The sequence below is a fragment of the Channa argus genome, chromosome 22 (genome assembly GCF_033026475.1).
Source record: "Channa argus isolate prfri chromosome 22, Channa argus male v1.0, whole genome shotgun sequence".
Classification (NCBI taxonomy): domain Eukaryota; kingdom Metazoa; phylum Chordata; class Actinopteri; order Anabantiformes; family Channidae; genus Channa; species Channa argus.
Genome location: NC_090218.1, coordinates 10938151 through 10957284, shown reverse-complemented (window position 1 = coordinate 10957284; position 19134 = coordinate 10938151). Strand labels below are relative to the sequence as shown.

The 19134-nt window shown below is 41.1% G+C and overlaps 3 protein-coding genes and 1 pseudogene across 4 annotated transcripts; all 4 read right to left on the bottom strand.

Moving 5' to 3' along the window:
• Nucleotides 1-5826: 5826 nt before the first annotated feature.
• On the bottom strand, nucleotides 5827-10452 carry LOC137107770 (cornifelin homolog B-like). Of its 2 annotated transcripts, none has more exons than XM_067491747.1 (4): nucleotides 10207-10452; nucleotides 7941-8057; nucleotides 7413-7570; nucleotides 5827-7326 (listed from the first exon to the last, which is right to left on the bottom strand). In XM_067491747.1, the coding sequence occupies exons 2-4, from the start codon at nucleotides 8047-8049 to the stop codon at nucleotides 7204-7206; spliced, it is 390 nt and encodes a 129-aa protein (XP_067347848.1). In that variant the 5' UTR covers nucleotides 8050-8057; nucleotides 10207-10452; the 3' UTR covers nucleotides 5827-7203. The 2 variants fall into 2 exon arrangements, with proteins under 2 accessions (XP_067347848.1, XP_067347849.1); XM_067491748.1 differs by lacking the exon at nucleotides 10207-10452 and adding an exon at nucleotides 8215-8273.
• Nucleotides 10453-10596: 144 nt separating this feature from the next.
• LOC137107766 (cornifelin homolog B-like) lies at nucleotides 10597-13538 on the bottom strand. Its single transcript, XM_067491743.1, has 4 exons — nucleotides 13382-13538; nucleotides 12357-12482; nucleotides 11999-12162; nucleotides 10597-11549 (listed from the first exon to the last, which is right to left on the bottom strand). The coding sequence occupies exons 1-4, from the start codon at nucleotides 13476-13478 to the stop codon at nucleotides 11427-11429; spliced, it is 510 nt and encodes a 169-aa protein (XP_067347844.1). The 5' UTR covers nucleotides 13479-13538; the 3' UTR covers nucleotides 10597-11426.
• Nucleotides 13539-13677: 139 nt separating this feature from the next.
• On the bottom strand, nucleotides 13678-16795 carry LOC137107771 (cornifelin homolog B-like). The gene is made up of 4 exons (XM_067491749.1): nucleotides 16682-16795; nucleotides 15795-15908; nucleotides 15288-15445; nucleotides 13678-14495 (listed from the first exon to the last, which is right to left on the bottom strand). The coding sequence occupies exons 2-4, from the start codon at nucleotides 15898-15900 to the stop codon at nucleotides 14373-14375; spliced, it is 387 nt and encodes a 128-aa protein (XP_067347850.1). The 5' UTR covers nucleotides 15901-15908; nucleotides 16682-16795; the 3' UTR covers nucleotides 13678-14372.
• A 544-nt stretch (nucleotides 16796-17339) lies between these two features.
• Nucleotides 17340-19094, bottom strand: LOC137107767 (histone H3-like; annotated as a pseudogene).
• Between the last annotated feature and the right edge of the window lie 40 nt (nucleotides 19095-19134).

The window sequence follows — 19134 nt, the reverse complement described above, 5'->3', positions numbered from 1 at the left end:
TTGTTCTCCTGTATAAATGCGACATGATTTCTTGTTTAGATTAGAACACACGTGCTGCAGTTTGTTGTAATAAAAATTAAACAAAATACATACATTTTTTATAGTGTCTATATAATATATCTATATAATGTCTGAATGTTACAGACAGTGCTTTCACTTATATTCCTTTATTATATTCTGTTACTATTGAGATGCATAAAATATCATTATTTGGTATTTTACTATGTGGTAAAACTACTATAAAAGAGTTCATATATACTGTAAATACCCATATACGTCATTCTGTATATGCACTGTACTCTGCACACACTTAATGACAATCACAACTTTACTTGGAAGTGGAATCTAATCTTAAAACTGTTAAAACTACCAAATTAATCCACAATGATATTTCAAGCTAAAACAGACCATTTGTGAAAGAAAGAATTAAATAAATTCACCACATAATAGTGAAGCAGCACACACATTTCTGCCATATCTACCAGTCTCACAAAATCACAAACGTCATTAAGATGAAACATTGCAAGCAAAATTAAAATATGAGCGATTCAAGGTGAAAAAAAACAAAAACAAAAATAGTTAATGTAGCAAAAGCTGGTAAATTATTCCAGGTTTAAACAAAACCTTTTATTCCAGTTTACAAAATGCCACAGCCCAAAGTCTGTTACTGGTTTTATGCGACAAACCAGTATCCAGTTCCATAAATGATTATCAACATCTCCAAACACAATAAGAATAATAAAAGAACACACAGAGCTTCTAACAAGACTGCAGTTAAGATGATTTATATAGAATCAAGGGTGGGTGGTGGGGGGGGCAACAGTGAGATAAGTAAGTGATTAAAAGTTGTGATTAGATCTCACTCCACCGTGGAAATGTGTCTGTGTTGCCCTTCGATGTGTTGGGGTTCTTCACTATCTGAATGACAAGCTTCAGTAATCAAAGAATTTGTTGACCCGCCCTCCCCCTCACTGAACTCTCCTCTGCTGCCCCCCCCACCCCACCACACACACACACACACACACACCTCCTCACTTTCCTCATTTGTCTCTGTGTCACAGGCAAATGCACTTACATAGACACACACACACACAAACACACAAACACACAAACACACAGGCCTCATCCATAAAGTTTGAAGGCAAATCAAATCCCGTCCACAGCTCATCAACAATAAATATTCCTGTGCTTTCAGCAAACATAAAATACTTTAAAAATTACATGTTCATGCAAGTTTAAACACAGGTCAAAGGTCAAATAAAGAACCAGAACCCTGAGTTTCTAGAGGCCAAGTGCCGTTTGCTGCAACACCTGAGGATCTAAAGCTTGATTAAAACAGCTACAGATGTGCGTGTGCAGCTCGGATATTTGCATCTGCAAAGTGGCCGAAAACTACATCCAACAAACTGACAGGTATTGGTGCTGTTCATTTGAAGCAGTTGGTTGCACACATTTTCCTTTTTCTGTATTAGATGGTCGTTCAAATACAAATGTGTGTGAGGCTGTAGCGTGAGTACGGGGGGGCGGGGGGTTAAACATAAAGTAGGACGGACATGGATGACATGAATTGTTCGATCTAAACCACAGGCCACGTGTGTCCCTTGATTGTCGCCTAAAATTCACCAAACTACCACTCGCACATGCACCCACAGCCTGACTGCCTCCTGATTTTAACAGACATGGGGGGGGGATCAGATAATTGCTGCCCTGCAAGCCCCTTTGCCCCCCCTGCTCTCTTCCTCCCCTGCACACACAAACACACACACACACACACTCGCTGCACCATCGCCAATCTCCACCTATCCGTCTCCCCCTATCAGCTGCTCCCTGCTGCCATTGCTTTCAGAGGTCAGAACTGTTTGTTTGCTTGGAGGCCCGGCGTCTGATAGCGTGTGTCGGACTACGCCTCCCCCTCCCGCCTCATCTTAACCTGAGCTGTTATCAACCGACTCCCCCCCCCCCAACCCACCCCTCCTGGCAACTCCAACCTTGTCTTTAAAAGGGAACACTTCCCCAGGAAATTATAGAGAGATTCTGTGTCTATCTGTCATGGTGGAAACCTTTGGACAGACAGGGACAATCAGGAAGATCCCCTGTTTAGTCCAGGTTCAAATCCATCTCCTGACCCCTGATTTCCACCTCAAGCCTCGTTCAGACTTTATTCATTTTAACCGGAAATAAATATTTATTTTGAACCTTTTTTTTTTACTATTTTTGATTATTTTGTGGCTCTTTGGGATAAATTCAGGTCATTTTTGAGTCGTTTTGTGGTCGTTTGATCTGATCCCTTTAAAAAAGGAAAGAACAGTAACTTAAAAGGCCCTGACTTCTAGGATCCTAGGTCCAGGTGGCATGTTCCGTAATCCATCTATGTTTCAGACATGTCTGTAATAACATTGTTGAGTTTTATAGACAGGGACCAAAACCACATTGTAATGACATAAGTACTGACTTTAACAGATTTCAGCTTCTTGGCAGATTGGTTTTAAAAAAAATGTAAAATCCTGAGGAATGAAGATAAAGTGAAAAAAAAATGAAATAACAGAGGAAGAGAGAGAGACAACTGCATATCCATCTGGAAAAAGAGCCAAGCAGGAGCAGGAAACGAGCCTGGAACGATGGATGTGCGAAGGCCCCGTCAGCGACGCTGGCAGCTGATTCTGTGTGAGTGTCGTCGGCCACTTCAACGCTCGGGCACAGATTGAATCATCCAGACAGTTGCATGACTGTACAACTGTGCCTAAATATTTAGGCTCCCCACAGGCTGGATCGTCATGACGTTCAGAGGTCAGAATACTGATTGGTGAAAGTGGTTTTGACCAAATACCTACAAATGCATAAACATGAACTGGTTTTACAGTTTTTTTAGATGAGAGAATGAATAAAACAGTGTGTTTTTTTTTTTTACTTTGTGGTCAGTTTGACTGGTTTTACAGGATTTTTACTCTTAAACATCAACCAGGGGCAACAGATATGCTAAACAATATGCTAAAGAATATTTTCTCTTTTGGGATTAAGACATTAACAAAGGCAATAACTGACTGAACTTAATTGGTCTTCATCCTCTTACAGTGTGTTTCCCGCTAATTAGCATATATTAGCATGCTAAAATTCGAAGCTGTGAACATGATAAAGGTATCTGCTTATTAAAGGACGCTTTCACTAATATTAAGTTTGCTTGTTTTGGTTCTAATTTGTCAGATGTCTCTCTAAGTCTAGCTAAAAAGTGACTCCAGATCACATCATTTGATCAGCTTGTAATCCTGGTTTTCCAGAGCTCCTCCAGATGAAATCACCTGAATTCCTAATGATGAAAAACTCCTCCGGGTGATGTCATCCCGAGGGTTTTTTTTTTTTTAGCTAGAAGCAGAGCAATATTTAACATAGTGAAGTCAGAGGGAAGTTTCAAAGCATGAATGTACATTTACACCCTAAACTAAAGCAACAGAGAGCAAACTCAAAATGGGTGAAGTCGCCCTTTAACATTGAGCATGTTTGCAGCATATTTGTTCTGCAAAATTAGCAGAAATTGCAGTTCATGTATTGAAATAAGAAAAAGCCACGGTAGATTCAAGTTAGACAGGACAATAAGATGTTAATCGATTTCACATTTAAAAACACCATTTAATCGTGTTATTATTGTTCTGAAACCTCCGTCAGTCTTCTGCCTGGACGTGCAGTCGTCTGTGTGGTCACAGGAAAAAAACTGTGACAAAATTACTCCCCCCAACACTGGATCAAACCCGGTGGGGGTGGCGAGTGCTGGCGAGGGGGGGGAGGGTACCAACCACCTGATTAAGCAACATGGAGGAAATGAGAGGAGGAAAAGAAAAAGCCAGAAGAAAAGAAAGGGTGTGGAGGGGATGGTGTGTGTGTGTGTGTGTGTGGGAGGGTTAAGTCACAGATTTTAAATGAGTTCTTTGGCCTTTAACGGGCACAACAGAAGCCCAGTATGAGCGAGCAGAACAAAGAGGGCAGCAGTGGCCTCGACCAATTAACATTCCTGCAGTCTTTATGAGCCGCCTGGACCCGCCCCTTCAATCACACCTCGTAAAAGTCACAAACATCAATTCTTGCAAACCATAACTGTCATTATAATCCCATTAAAAACAGCCCACTGAGCAGCTTACAGTGAATAGCAGGGCCAAGTTTGCCAGCAGACAGGAGGGATCGCCTCTGCTGGAACGAACGCTAATGGGAGTAATGTTCACTGGGAGTAATTTGACAAAATATGACATGATAGTGACTCCTTCAGTTCGCCGCCCAAACCGAGCGACACAAAACGAGGTCAAATGGCTTCCATCTCAGTCCTCGGCTATGTGTCTTGGCAAACATTAGGCTGCCCACACAGAAAAGATGTTATTAATCATGTGTTGGCCATAGGAGGAAAAACACAAAACCAGGGTCCACGTGATGAACACAGGTGTAATATCCAGTTCTGAGAAAAAAAAAATAAAAACAGATTTTGAAGAACTGGGCCCCTGGGACACACAGGCAAAAGACTACAGGTGAGGCATTATTGAAGGTCATGTTGTGTCTGATTACTCTTTTGAGTAATTGTGTGTTTATTTGTTGCTGCCATTTGTCTTTTCTGGCCTTTTTTTTTTTGTCTTTTTTTAGGTGTTTTGAGTGATTTGGATCATTTAACTGAGCTTGGTGACTTTCTAAAAGGAAGCAGGGTATAGTGTAAAGTAGGTTTTTACAACTTCTACAGCTAGAGGGAGCCGTGCACGAGGTGGTCAAACCCTCATCTTTTTGTCCTTTCGGTTTATACCGTGAGTTCAGGGTCGCCACAGCGGATCATTGTCCGCATGTTTATTTGGCAGTTTTTACAGCGGATGTCCTTCCTGACGCAACCCTCCCCAGTTCTACAGGGCTTGGACCGGCACTGCACAGCTGGGGAGGGGAATGGGCTGTTGGGGGTTCAGTGTCTTGCCCAGAGACACATCAAACCCTCATGCAGACGTTAAAAACAGACCAGGAAAATCAGGGCAGAGTGGTTTGGTTTGGTTTGGTTTGGCGTTTGCTTTTGCATTTACAGCTGCAGGGAGAAGTTTGAAAATAGTGAAACAAAGATTTATTTATTTTTTGAATCAACAAAATATTTTATGCACAATTTATAAACAAATTACACGTTTGCTTTCTTTAATTAATGTTTTTGCAATTTCAAAATAAGTGGACGCAAACTTTTGCATACATCTGTAAAGAAACACATTTTTGTATCACAGATGTGTAACAGAAATTAGACCATAAAACAACAATAAAACATGAAATTGTACTGAGTGAACTGGTTCATACGCTGAAATTTAAGAAATAAACTGAAGATTACATTCGTTAATTGTTTGTTCCTCGTCTTCACATTTTATGTTTTTTTTTTCTTCATCCTCCTCTTCTCATGTTCTCATCTTTTTCATTGCCCTGCAGAACTATGTACATCACTTTGCCTTATCGGCAGACAACCAGCACATTACAAAAAGAATAAGACACCTGCCTCAAATATTATATGATGTAGAGCAAACTCGGTTATTTGCAGTTGGTTGGTTTTAATAATCGTCCTCCAGATAAATCCATGCTCCTCATCCTGTGACCCTACATCAGCTCATTGTAAAGAGTGTGGCTCCCTCTAGTGGATTATTTTAGTCCAACTCCCGTCAATGTTGGACTTCACTGTGTCGTGGGTTTTCTCCTCAGAGAGACGTTGCGTGCATCATGGCAGGTGGAGGCATAAAAAAAATGATACATTTAAAATGTTCATTTAAAGATTCAGAATTTTCCAACGAGGAGAAAAAAAGTTTTAATTTAACGTTTAAAGAACGACACCATCAACACATTTGATTAACTTTTATTTGCAGCATCATTACAAATATTAAAGATGACATCACCAAGTACAATCAGACTAATAAGTTAAAAGGTAAATGCAGCTCTGTAATGACAGGGAGGTGGAGGTTAAAAAAAATAAATAAAAAGATTTGCTCCTTGAGAGGAGCTGAACCGCTGCACCTCACGGACTTTCACAGATTTAGTCTCTTATATCAAATGTTTAATACGTTTGTTCAAAACTGTCTCGTAAAAAATGTTACAGTACAACATGAGACGGTCATCAGAAAGTAGCCTACACTGATCTTTAGCCTCTAAATATTGATGCGCGCTACTTTATGGTCGTTTTCTAAACGAAAGTCTGATGGTTTTCGACACTATGATTTTTTTGGGATATTTACGATCCAGCACGACTGTGGACTCATGGCAGCTCATCTCTACAGCAACAACGATTATATTTGAGTTCATTTGGTTTTAATAAGATAAAAAAAAAAGATAAATCATGTACGAAGCAGGGTTTCTGGCTCAATGGACGGTTTTACATTAAATTTCGACGCTGAAACATTTAAAACTTGACTGAAATTGTTTCTCTGGTCCAAACTGGCGGGATGATTCTTCATGAATCACGTATTTTTCATACAGTATAATTTGGGCAGAGGTGGAAAGTAATTGATTACATTTATGCAAGTGCTGCATTTTAGAGCTACGTTCTATGTTACATAATCACACTGGTCTTTATGATATTTTAGATATTTATTATTCTACAGCACTTCATTTATTTGACAATTTTGAGAGATTTTTTTCAAATCACTTCTCTTACATGTTATTTTAGAGCATTTACTTCAGCGGGCACCTCTGGGTGAGGGATGCAGCGTAACGTGGAAACTAACACGACCAGCTTCACCTTTCTGACCCTGATGGAGGAAGCCTCACACTGGAATAATTGTTAATTTAAAAAAAAAAGGACTCTGGGAGAAGGTTGCAGCTTCTGTTTGAACACGGGAAACAATTACAAGAGTGTGAGAGTTTTGTTTTAAGGAAGTTGTCTATAAAAAAAAAAAACAGATTTATTATTATTAAAAGCAGTTAATACATGTTTCAGGATTAGAAAGTTGTTTTCTGAAAGTAAGTAAGTGTTTTTTTTTTAAAGAAACATGCAGAGTTTTGTCATAATATACATCAAATCTCGTTTTCATGCATTTCCTGTACGCTTTCATAATGCTGGACATTTTCATAGGCTACTGGTCTTAGCTAAGCTCAGTGGAGTTCATGGAGTTTGGGGAGTTTTTTCAGTCGGCTCTTCAGGCTTTACATCACTATGATTGTTCTCGGGGCTTCAGTCTACAGTGTTTAATGTTGGTGGAACGTTTCCCGGGGTGTGATAGGTCATGTGTATTTGGCTCCGACCAGAACGATCGGGATGTTCCTTCTCTTCATCTCCCTGGACATCTGACACCAGACGCAGGACGTGCAGAAGGTCGAGCACACGCAGTCGTTGCACATGGTGCCCTGCAGAGACAAACCAGCGGTGTTAGGTCCACAATCATTGTTCTATGGTGCTGTTGAAACAGCAAACAAACACATCTCGTCCTTACTTTGATGCCGTAACGCTGGCGCATGGAGACCCTCATGGACATGGTGATGGGGGAGATGAGGCCACCAAAGATGTCCAGCAGGGGGAGACAGAGACACTCCCCGTATTTCTTGGAGATCGTGCAGGCGAAGCAGGGACAGCACCAGAAGGCAAAACAGCCTGAAGCAAAATAAGTGTTACAGAGAAGGACACAGTTAATGACACCCAGAGACAAAGAGACACTGTTGTTTCACCGACACAAATATGAGGAAGAAACTGGATCAATTTTCCTTCTTTTCCAAATTATCATCATTTTCTCAGAAATGAAACAGCTTCACACCCACGTAGCTGGGATTATACCTTTTCCATTTTTTTGATGCATTTACAGCAAAAGAGAAGCACATTTTGATGTCACACTGAGGAAATTGTGTCTTTGTTTGAGGAAAGAGGTGCAGTCTAACAAAAAATAAAAACCCTAATATGAAAATAGTGTTGAAGCTGTAGGATAATTACATAAATGGTCAGAATAAAATGAAGCTCAGATGCTTACACTCAGGCACATCTTGACAGCAGTCACAAATCTTGGACCCCCACTCTTCTGAGTCCTGGGCCACCATCACTGGCTGAGGCTGCGTCACTATCATTGTTGAGGAGTTCATGATGGCGTCTGAAGGATGAACCATGAAGTTTATTAATGCAAAGTGCTTAAAACATAAAGTGCCTACAAGTAAAAGTCTTGAGCTCCAACATTAGGACAACAATAAAAAGGAAACTTCGATGTGACACAGTTTTCTGTTTCTGCCTGTGAAGTAGTGACACATCACCTCAGGGATTTCACTTTAACTTGTTGCGTTTCCTGCTGCTTCAATGGTTGTGAATCTCACAATAGTTGTTGCTTTGCCACTTTCCTTATGATGAGAAAAGAAAATGTCCGCAGTCGATCAGGTGAATTTTTAAAAACGTTTAAATAAAGACAGTTTTTTATCTAAATGATTATTTACTAATGAAAGGTCAGATCTTGTACAGGACCTGGATGTATTATTAACCGTGTGGAAAATTGAGTTTTGTTATTTAAAGTTACTGATTCTAAATGTTACTTAGTTTATTATTTCAGTTGTACTCTAACAAGCTTTTTTTTGAGAATTAGTTTGTGTTGTTGTGTCTCCGATGTGCCTATGAAGACATCAGATGTGTTATCGATAAATTATGCTCTTTGGTCCTGGGTGTCGTGCTGTATAAGTCAGTCGCACTTCCTGTGTCGTCTCCTTGAATTCAGTTTATTTCCATAACAAACAAGAGCTCTAATCCCTGCTAGAGGATGGAAGATCTGAAGGTCATGGACCTGGAGGTTTCAAACACGACATGATATGGTCTCATCCTCATTTATGTAACGGAGATGATTTATGTTAACATGAGTAAAAATGTTAAGCTAGTGTTGAAATTGGTGTGTGTGTGTGTGTGTGTGTGTGTGTGTGTGTGTGTGTGTGTGTGTGTGTGTGTGTGTGTACAGCCAGTACACAAGTTCACTGGCTGTTGTCAGTCTTGTTGAGCAACCACTTGAATAATAATACGTGAACATTGCTTATATTAGGTTAAGCAAACACAGCGGTGCCTTTGGCAAACATCAAGTGTCCTTTCAAGAAAAATGGTTATTTCAGCTCTTGTGCAATCATGAAAAAAAGCTTCTAGAGCAGGGGTGGGCAGCCCATGCACTTGGAGGGCTGCAGCCCTTCTTGTTGGACCAACTAGCGCTGCCCTAACCACAGATCCCCCAGTTTTTGATTGACTGAACACACCTGATCCCGGCAATGAGCAGTGGGAAAATCAGGGATAGTTGGAAAGCAAGCAGGCCTGTGGCCTTTGAGGAGCATGGGTTGCCCACCCCTGTTCTAGAGAATTCCTAGAAATCGGGACTCCACTTGTAGAAAAAGGGAAAATGCTGTCATGTTGTCATATAATTTGTCAGAGTGGCAAAGTCAGCAAAACCCCAGACTTTTATACATGAATGTGCTGTTTGCTTCGTCTTCTCCTACCAAAGATCACTTATTGAAATTATAGAAATAATGATTTTATAGCCTAAACTGTACTGGGAGCATACTGAAGGAAGGTGCCCTGACAATGCCACGGTAGAAATTATGACTCAAACCTTTTACCATCAGCCATGATCAGAAAACAACAATTTCACGAGCGGAGTTAAAAATATAATTTGAAAAACTTGAAGTAAAGAAATGTTCTTAGCCCAACGTCCTTGTTAGCCAACCCCTCACTTCTATTCAGAGAACATTCTTAGTTTGCTAAGCAAAACCAAAGGCTGTTTGACAGAACAATGATTATTTCCACAGATACGCAGGAGTTGGCTTCCTTTCAGTATCCAGCCTCACGAATTCAACGTAAGCTGATAGACATGATAGAATATTTGTCTTTAACCCTTTGTGCACACACTCCCTAAATCTTCTATTACGTAACATAAATAAAGAGAAAGCTCCAATTTTTCAAAAATTCTAAACTAAAGTCAGTTGATTCAACAAGTTGCTGTTATCTAATTTGAGTGACTATAATTTAATTTGTAACTTTTATCAAAAAAATCCCCGTTCTATACAGTACAAACCACTGGTAAAATATCTCTTAGAAATACACATTAGAAACTTTATGCGAGATACTGTAAAACTAGAAGTATAAATTCTTGTAAGTTGTTTTCCATTGCAGCAAAGTATTTCATAGAAAAAACATCACATCATTAGATGGAATGAATATGTACATAGTCCAATATACAATCTAAATCTAAGTTGTAAATCTAAAGAAAACAGTCGTCTCACCTGTGATTGAGTGATGAGCGAGCTCAGAGTCTGTCGGTGTGTCCCAGCTGACGTCTTCTCTAAGATGGTTTCATACTCAGTGACTTCACAAATACCTGCAGTCAACACACCTGTGGGAATCAACTGGACAAACCGGTTTGTCCTGCGCGCTTCGACCATCACCCAGCAGAGCATTGCAATGAAGGTTGGGCCAATGCATAATCACTGCCAAACCCACACGGTGCCCTGATCTATTCCAGCTTTTCTTAAAGTCGGAGTTAAATTTACATCAATCGCCTGCTGTGGCTCAGTTAGTAAGTGTTTCCTGTTGCTCCCCAGTGTCTGACCTCGGGGCAGTGGGTTTTCTAAGACATTGTCAAGAGCTGTCATACAGTAGAGATGACATGAAGCCTTGAATTACCAAACTTTATTGTATTTTAATACAGTTGAAAACAGTGATTCGCCAATGGAAATAGTCTTTGGATGCAGATTCCAATTGTAAGAACTTCAGTCACAGAAGTCTGTCTCATAGACCTGTTTTAGACCTTTAGCAACATTATTCAGGTAATAACATCCAATCAGTTAACTGTACACCTGGCACGGATGAGTGCTCGTAAACATGCTTGACATTTTTAAATTAGTTTTTTCTTTAAGGAAGGAAGCCTGGGTGCCCAACCTGACCTACTTTTACAAGTAAAGGCATGTTTATTTATTTAGCTTAGCACAGAGGCTATTCAACAGGCTTTACATGGGCAGAATTATTAAAGGGCAACTTCACCAATTTTCAACTTGCTCTCGTTGGCTTTAGTTTAGGATGTAAATCTACATTCGTGCTGTTAAACTTCCCTCTGGCTTCCCTGTAATAAAATATTAATTTGCTTCTAGCCGGAAACCTCCTTCAGATGACATCACCCGGAGGATTTATTTGACGGCGTCTTTCAGCAGTATATAGATATTTGGATGTGAGGAAGTCACGGGGACGTTTAATGGCATTCGTTTCCATGTATTACTCAAACTAGAACCAAAAAAACGCAAGTGGAATATCAGTGAAAGCATTCTTTAAGAAATGCTTAAAACAAGTACTAACCCCCTTAATACAAAAGAAAATGACGTCAAAAAGAAATAAAACGATGACAGTGATGTGAACTTTCCCAATGATGGTGGCTAATTCGAGCACTTTACAATTTTGCATCGTTTCCCCAAGAGCATCAGTGTCTAGAATGTTCGACATTAGTAACAAGTTATCTGTATTTGGCCCCGACCATAACGATCTGGATGTTTCGTCTCTTCATCTCTCTGGACATTTGACACCAGACGCAGCCTGTACAGAAGGTCGAACATACGCAGTCGTTACACATGGAGCCCTGCAGACAAAAAACAGTGATGTTACGTTAACAGGGGAATCATTTTCCTTCAACTCCCAGCCTATGTGTCCAAGTGTCCTGCCAAAGGACACTGGTCCTTGCATGGTAGCCACCATCATCAGTGTGTGAATGAGAAGCAACATGGTAAAGCGGTTTGCTAAACAGACCATTTACGGCTGCTTGATCTCCGGTCTTATGCTACGGCTTAGGGTCCAATAGTCCCCCACAAAATCTCTACTGTAACTGTAAATTTGTATTTGAACTCTTTGTCGCTACTGGCAGATGTCGTTTTCCCACCTTAATCTGAGCCTGACCTGTGTTTTATGATGTCCAGTATGTCCTCCGCTTGACCTTTAGCCCCTACCCCGACTAGTTAACTATACCTGCTGCCAAATCTTGGAAATTAATGTTAGCCATGAAAAAAGCAAAATAGAAAACTGTGTCCTTACTCTGATGCCATAACGCTGACGCATGGACACCCTCATGGACATGGTGATGGTCGGGATGCAGCCGCCAATGAAAATGTAGTCCAATAGGGGGAGACAGAGACATTCCCCATGTTTTTTGGCGGTTACACAAGTGAAGCACGGTAAGCACCAGAAGGCAAAACAGCCTAAAAACCCAGAACGTAAAAATAACAGCATTATCACAAAAGACACAAGATCTAATGAAACTCACATTAAAGTCGTTTTATGGTATTATTTGAGAAATAAAAGGAAACGAACGGCTCATTATTTCCAGGCCTCATCTCTCAAATTTGGATTTGATCTGAAAGTTTCACGTAACATGGTTTTCACAGACACTTACATTCGGGCACATCATCGCAGCAGTCACATATATCCGATCCCCACTCCTGAGAGTTCTGGGCCACCATTGTGGGCTGAGGCTGCCTGACGACCATTGTGGAAGACATGATGGCATCTAAAGAAGGAACTAGAAGAGAGACAGACTTGATTTGTGACAAAAAACAAAAAAAACTTATCGCCATGACATATTTTGAAAGAGCCAATGTGCAAGTTCATCTGTTGTCAGTTTCACAAACCACCCCCATGTTCACTTCGAGTACTTTTCCTATACTATATGCAGTCCTACTAATAAACAGAAGAAGACATTTCACAGACTGTGCAATAATGACATTTAGTCACGTTTATGGAAATGTACAAATTTTTATTTTTGTCTGATAATAAAGTGCAATACTGTTACATTTTCACGTCATTTTGGTGCCAAACCAAACTGCAGCTTTACCATAATCGTGACCGATCACAATATGGATTTGTTTTATTCTAATGAAAATGAATCTTTTCAGTTTTTTCAAACTGTTTGTGTGGACATAGTGCATTTTATAGAAGACAAATACAGTCCTGGTTCACTCAGAAAGCCTGCCCTTAAAGATTCTTTGTATGCTGATAAAAGCCCCAAGCACTTGATGGCTATCTGACTGCTCACATTCTCTAAAAGGTCAATTGATTGTTACTACTTGCAATCCAGAGGACATATTTGATGCATGCGACATCTAAAACACGACATTCTGGACATTGATCTGCAGCAGCAAGAATTACATGGCTTGTTCCATCAATCATGAGTCATAAAGTTGTTGTGACTCACTGCAATAAATGTTACAATTTTTATTTTACTTAAGATTTGCCTTGATAAAAACACATGTCCTACTAATCTCGCCTTTTAAAAATGTTCACACTAATTTATTTCCACTTTGCTAAAATTTCCCAATGTTTTAGAAAGAAAACATACAAGTAAATGTTTACTGTATGTATGTAGCTCATCATACAGGTATTTGAATTGAATGCTGATCCTAAACAAAACCGTTGTCTCACCTGTGTTTGAGTGATGAGGGAACTCAGCGCAGACATCAGCTGGGACAGGACAACTGACTGAGGAGCTTTTATTTCCCCAGTCAGTTCCCGAATACATGCAGAAAACACTTATTAAAACCGAAGTGGACAGACAGGTCTATCCCGTCCTCCTTGAACCTTACTCAACGATAATTTTTTGAAAGCAGCAGAGCATCACAAAGGTGGTGCCATGATACGATCGCTGCCAAACCCGTGTCACGGCCTGGAGAAAGACAACTATGACGTTATCCTGTTTTACTGAACCACAGGAAAACTGCTTCAGGCACAGAGCTTCCTAAAACAATTCTAAAACTCAACCTCAAAGGCCTTATCTAGTCAGACATTCGATTTATCAGACATTTGATTTATTTACACCTGGTGATAATTGGAATTTTTGTTGCTTCAGTTCTTTCTGCATCAGGGACCTGCAGAGAGCATCTCTGGTAGACGGACTAACATTGTTAAAAAGGGGCGTTTAGCAGTAACGAGCTAATTGGTAAATGCCCACTTATATAGCGCTCAGCAACCCCAAGGTGGTCACCTGACCCATCGTGAGCAACTTGGGGTTCAGTGTCTTGCCCAAAGACACAATTATAGACATAATAAGCTGACTTTATTTTGCAGCCAATTTAAAGTGAGAATTACTACATATACAATTTTCATCATGCAATTTTGTTGCATCGATGCAGGACTGGCATGTTTGCTTTCAAGTTTGTCTGTGAAAAAAAGTCATATTTATGTGGATAACTGCCTATTAAAAAACAAACAAACAAAAAAAAAATGCAAAATTTAATTTCTTGTGAGCTTCCAGTCATGGGGTTTATTACGTTAAGGAACAGGTGCAACTGGGGTTTGACAAGAAACTTATGTCACCAGTCCTTTTTCAAAAGGGCTTCAGTCTAAAGGGTAAAGTGTTACCGATGTCCTTCGCAGGTCACACTGCATTACGTTGGGGATTAAACGTGTGGAGAAGTCATGTTCGATTGGCACTGATGAGAACAATTGGGACGCTTCTTCTCCTTATTTCTCGGGACATTTGACACCACACGCAGCCTGTACAGAAGGTCGAACATACGCAGTCGTTACACATGGAGCCCTGCAGACAAAAAAATAAAATAAAACAGACTATTAATTTTTAACTTCAAGCCATAACTGGGTTAAAAACAGGCAGGAAGTAAAAGCAGTGGTATTTCCCCTCCAGGTTGTTTCTTGGTTTCTTTAAGTCATTACTTAAAACTGATAAAATCTGAGAGATACATAGGCAGGTGAAGTAGTGCAAGAGTTCTGGCTACTTAGAGCTAGAGACTGGGCAATGGATTCTGTGGCAAGCGATGTTTTTTTTTCCCTGTAGATGAAAGTTTCCCCTATTTTAATCCAAACCCACGCTTCACATCAAACGGTCTGCACATTTTTTCTACTTCGTCAGTACTCAAAGCACTTTACACTGCTTCTCATTCACAGACACCACCGGCAATTAAGTTGGAATCCAGTGTCTTGCTCACATGTTGGACGGCTTGGAGACAAAGTGAGAGAACGTGCAGAGGATGGAGGCAGAGAATTTCAGTAAAGCAATGTTGAGGATGGAGTTGTTGGACAGGAGGAGTAGACTTAGACCACGGAGGAGGTTCATAGACATGGTGAAAGTGGACACGTGAGGGGTTGGTGTGACAGAGGAAGACACAGAGGACACAGGGAGATAGAGGTTCCCACAGCATATCATCAGTTTCTGAGAGGAGCAATCAAAAGAAAAAGTGGAAGAAGATGACGTCATGTTTCAAGATGCCTAACCCCAGTCAGGTGACCTTATTCCTGCTTCCAAGCTTTGGGAACAAACAACAATTTAAATAATAAAATACAATAAATAACTAAATAAAAATATGGTCCTTACTCTGATGCCATAACGTTGCCGCATGGACACCCTCATGGACATAGTGATGGCCGGGACACAGACACCGAATAAGTACAAGAGGGGGAGACAGAGATGCTCCCCGTATTTCTTGGAGGTTTTGCAGGCGAAGCAGGGACAACACCAGAACGCAAAGCAGCCTGAACCCGTAACAGAAACACAAAAATGACACGATGAAGTGCACGAACCAGCTTTCCTTCACTGGTTTTAAGTTTTTCAATGTCTTTTTGAATCATATTACAATTTAGTTTAAAGCTGAATAAATGATTGTTGATTCCGTATATTTCACCATATATTTGAGCGTCACCTTATAACAAATAATGTGCAAACTACTCCTTCAATGTCAACTAGACATTTCCTGCTTATCTGGAGAGAAAAAAAAAAAAAACACAAATACATTTTTCACAATTCACATTACTGGTAAATGTGCAACTGCAAGCAACAGTGCAACTCTTGCAACGGCAAAAATACAAATGCACGAAGACTTACACTCAGGCACATCATCCCAGCAGTCACATATTCCAGATGTCCAGTGCTGCGTGTTTTGGGCCTCCGTCATCGGCTGAGGCTGAGAGATTATCACAGTGGAAGGCATGGTGTTGCCTAAAGGAGGAACCGCGATGTACAAGCTGTGTCAGACATGTTTGTGTAGCATTATTAAAGTGCTTACTATGCAGTGTGGCAGTTGATGGTACCGGGGTCTCAATGAAAAGACAAAATCTTTGCACAGAAACGCACTTGTAAAAATTAATCACTGCCTTTGGACAAGAGACGGTTTTTAACATTTGGTCAGAGCGCTGTAATGCTAAGGTACTGGACAAACTGGAGTTTTTGATGCCTCGGGATGAGAAGTAGAACAGGCTGAATGAATGAAACAACAAACAAACCACCCAAACAAACAAAAACACACAGAAGGACGGAATGTTTCTTCCCCAAACCACAAGGTTTCAGTATAAAAACAAACAAACAAAAAGGATTCAGCTGACCTAACATATGGCTTTACAAGCCAAAGGTCCCTGTCTGGCCTCTTATCTGGGCGCGGATCATGAATCAATAAACCTCTCCCATCCTTTCCTTTTTTTAAATTTGAAATAAAGCCACAAACCACAGTAAAGGGTGCAGACATACTGTGATCTCTGGCTGAACAATGCTGTGTTCTTGTCTTACCAGCCTGTAAATATGCAGGACTCCACATTTTGAGGAACACAAAACGTATACAATAAACAGAAACTCATCTGCTGGCTTGCTGAGCTGCCCTACCCTGAATTCCTGTTTAGCCAACAAAGAAGGCTGAATGCCTCAGTGACAGGCTGCTTTACATCATCATAAACACAGTGACACTTTAAGTCACCCACTGGAAAGTCTGATACAAATACCTGAACCCGACGGTGTGTTTGGTTAAGTCGAGCTTCCACGGATCAGCCATCGGATTTGTGGATCAGCGAGCAGCTCCGACCATAAAGACCCGGCTGCTGTCTCCTGATTGGACTCCATGAGTCCCAGCTGCAGCTTGTTGGGACAGACCACGCCTCAGGTTTCAGGCTGAGCTCGACTTGTCTTTGACCCTTATGGCTTTAGGTCTATATGTATGTTTTCACCGTGCATTTGGACAATTCAGTACTGTGTGTTGTGGTTTATATTTCCAACACATTTTCTCTGGTGCAGACATGGAAAACAGTGTCTGCTTTGAGTTGTGTGTCCTTCAACAAGGTCTCTGACTCCCCCTAGTGAAGACATGAGGTGTGTCTCAGCTGCTACTGTGCAGTTTTTAGCTCAGGCAGCAGCAAACAGTTCAGATAAACCCAGTCTTCACTACCAGCATGGTAAAAACATCAGACACACAAAGTTTCAACTCATGGACAATGAACACAAACACATGCACATTAATGCCTGCTGGACGTCCACTGTAAACTGTAATAATGTGTCAGTGTATTTGCATCTAATGCACGTGTTCATATTTTATTCATCCAGTTTTAACAATCTGCCATTTAATATTTAATTACAAATTATGAAAAATATTTGTTTAGAAAGTCCTGAGTCACAACTTTTGGCGCAGAATAACTTATTTCATATAATGTGAAGCTTTAAATTACAGTTCTTGGTGTGACACCTCAAACCTCTTGTCCGTGTTACAGAATAGGGGACATCAAGTTGATGGAGGGAGTAAACGGACAGCAAGAAGCCGTCCCTCCTGGTCTGGGTAAAGTGTCCGTCCTGTCTGAGCCTGTATTCTCGGTCCCCCTGGAGAAGCAGCACAGTCAGACGGACTCATTCCTCACCGCAGCTCGGCTCGTCCGCAGAGGATGGACGGAGGACGGGAAGAAGACAGGAAGGCAATTTCCCCCTTTCAACTCTTCAGGAGGTTCAGTCTCCAGGTCGGAGAAAACCGGGGTCCGAACAATGATGAGATTTGGAGCAAGCAGGTCTCTGTTGTGACCTGCAGGAAGACCACTGAGGACAGAGAGGGGACAAACGAAGACAAACAGGCAGCTGAGGATGTCTTCTCAGCGTTCAGACAGACGGGTGGGAGTGTGTGGACATCCGGCTGTCGCAGCACCAGCAGACAGTTGAGGAGATTTAAGGCCCCGTGTTTGCCGGTCATCACCGAAATGTAGCTTAGAAAAGTAAAACACACGATTGTGTTTAACACTGTTTTATGCTCAGTTAGTTGTTACGATGAGGACACTGGAAAGACAGGATGGACACTGATTAGGGTTCAGAATGAAGCATAAATGGTTTGTATTCAAAAATGTACAAAAACAAAAAAAAAAACTAAGTGAACTCAAATGTATTTACACTGATAACGCTGAGGTTTAAGTGATGTTAGTTTATGAATATTATGTGTTAGATTTATACACAACAGATTTTTTAGAAATGACTTCACTGTAAAGTTCATGGTCTGTGTGTTTGATTTCCATTATGTACTAAAATGAATTTAGTAATAAGCAAATACTTTGTACATTTAAATACATGTCAGTGAACAAACGCACATTTTCTTTAATGTAAACATTAAATTTAACTCTGTAAACAAGTAATGTGATTTATAAAGGTTTATGGGTGAAATAAGTAAAGAGTTATGATTTAATTTCATAGATATTAAATTTCAGTGTCATGATGTATTGTAATATTACAAACGTTACATTTTCCATGTTGAGCCTATGTAAAACAAAACTATCAAGGTCCAACAAAGAAACAGAGTCTTCAGTTTGTGTAGTGGCTCTGAAAAGAGCCGTTGTGGTGGGTTTTGGGTTGGACCCTCTTAAGCCCTCTCTCCGCGGATGCGGCGGGCCAGCTGGATGTCCTTGGGCATGATGGTGACCCTCTTGGCGTGGATGGCGCACAGGTTGGTGTCCTCGAACAGACCCACCAGATAAGCCTCGCTGGCCTCCTGCAGAGCCATGACGGCGGAGCTCTGGAAGCGCAGGTCTGTCTTGAAGTCCTGAGCGATTTCTCGGACCAGGCGCTGGAAGGGCAGCTTGCGGATCAGCAGCTCGGTGGACTTCTGGTAGCGACGGATCTCTCGGAGAGCCACGGTACCGGGCCTGTAACGGTGGGGCTTCTTGACTCCGCCGGTGGCCGGGGCGCTCTTCCGGGCGGCTTTGGTGGCCAACTGCTTCCTGGGAGCTTTGCCTCCGGTGGATTTACGGGCGGTTTGTTTAGTTCTTGCCATTTCTTTAGCTACTTCCTGTAGACTGGAGAAAAATGTGGAACAGATCTGCGAGCCGCTGCTCTTAAACCGTGGGACGCAGCAGTGAACCGGTGACGCAGCGTTCGAGCTCCGGCTCCTGATTGGTGAGAGGCTCCTCCTGGAGCTCAGCTCCGCCTGGAA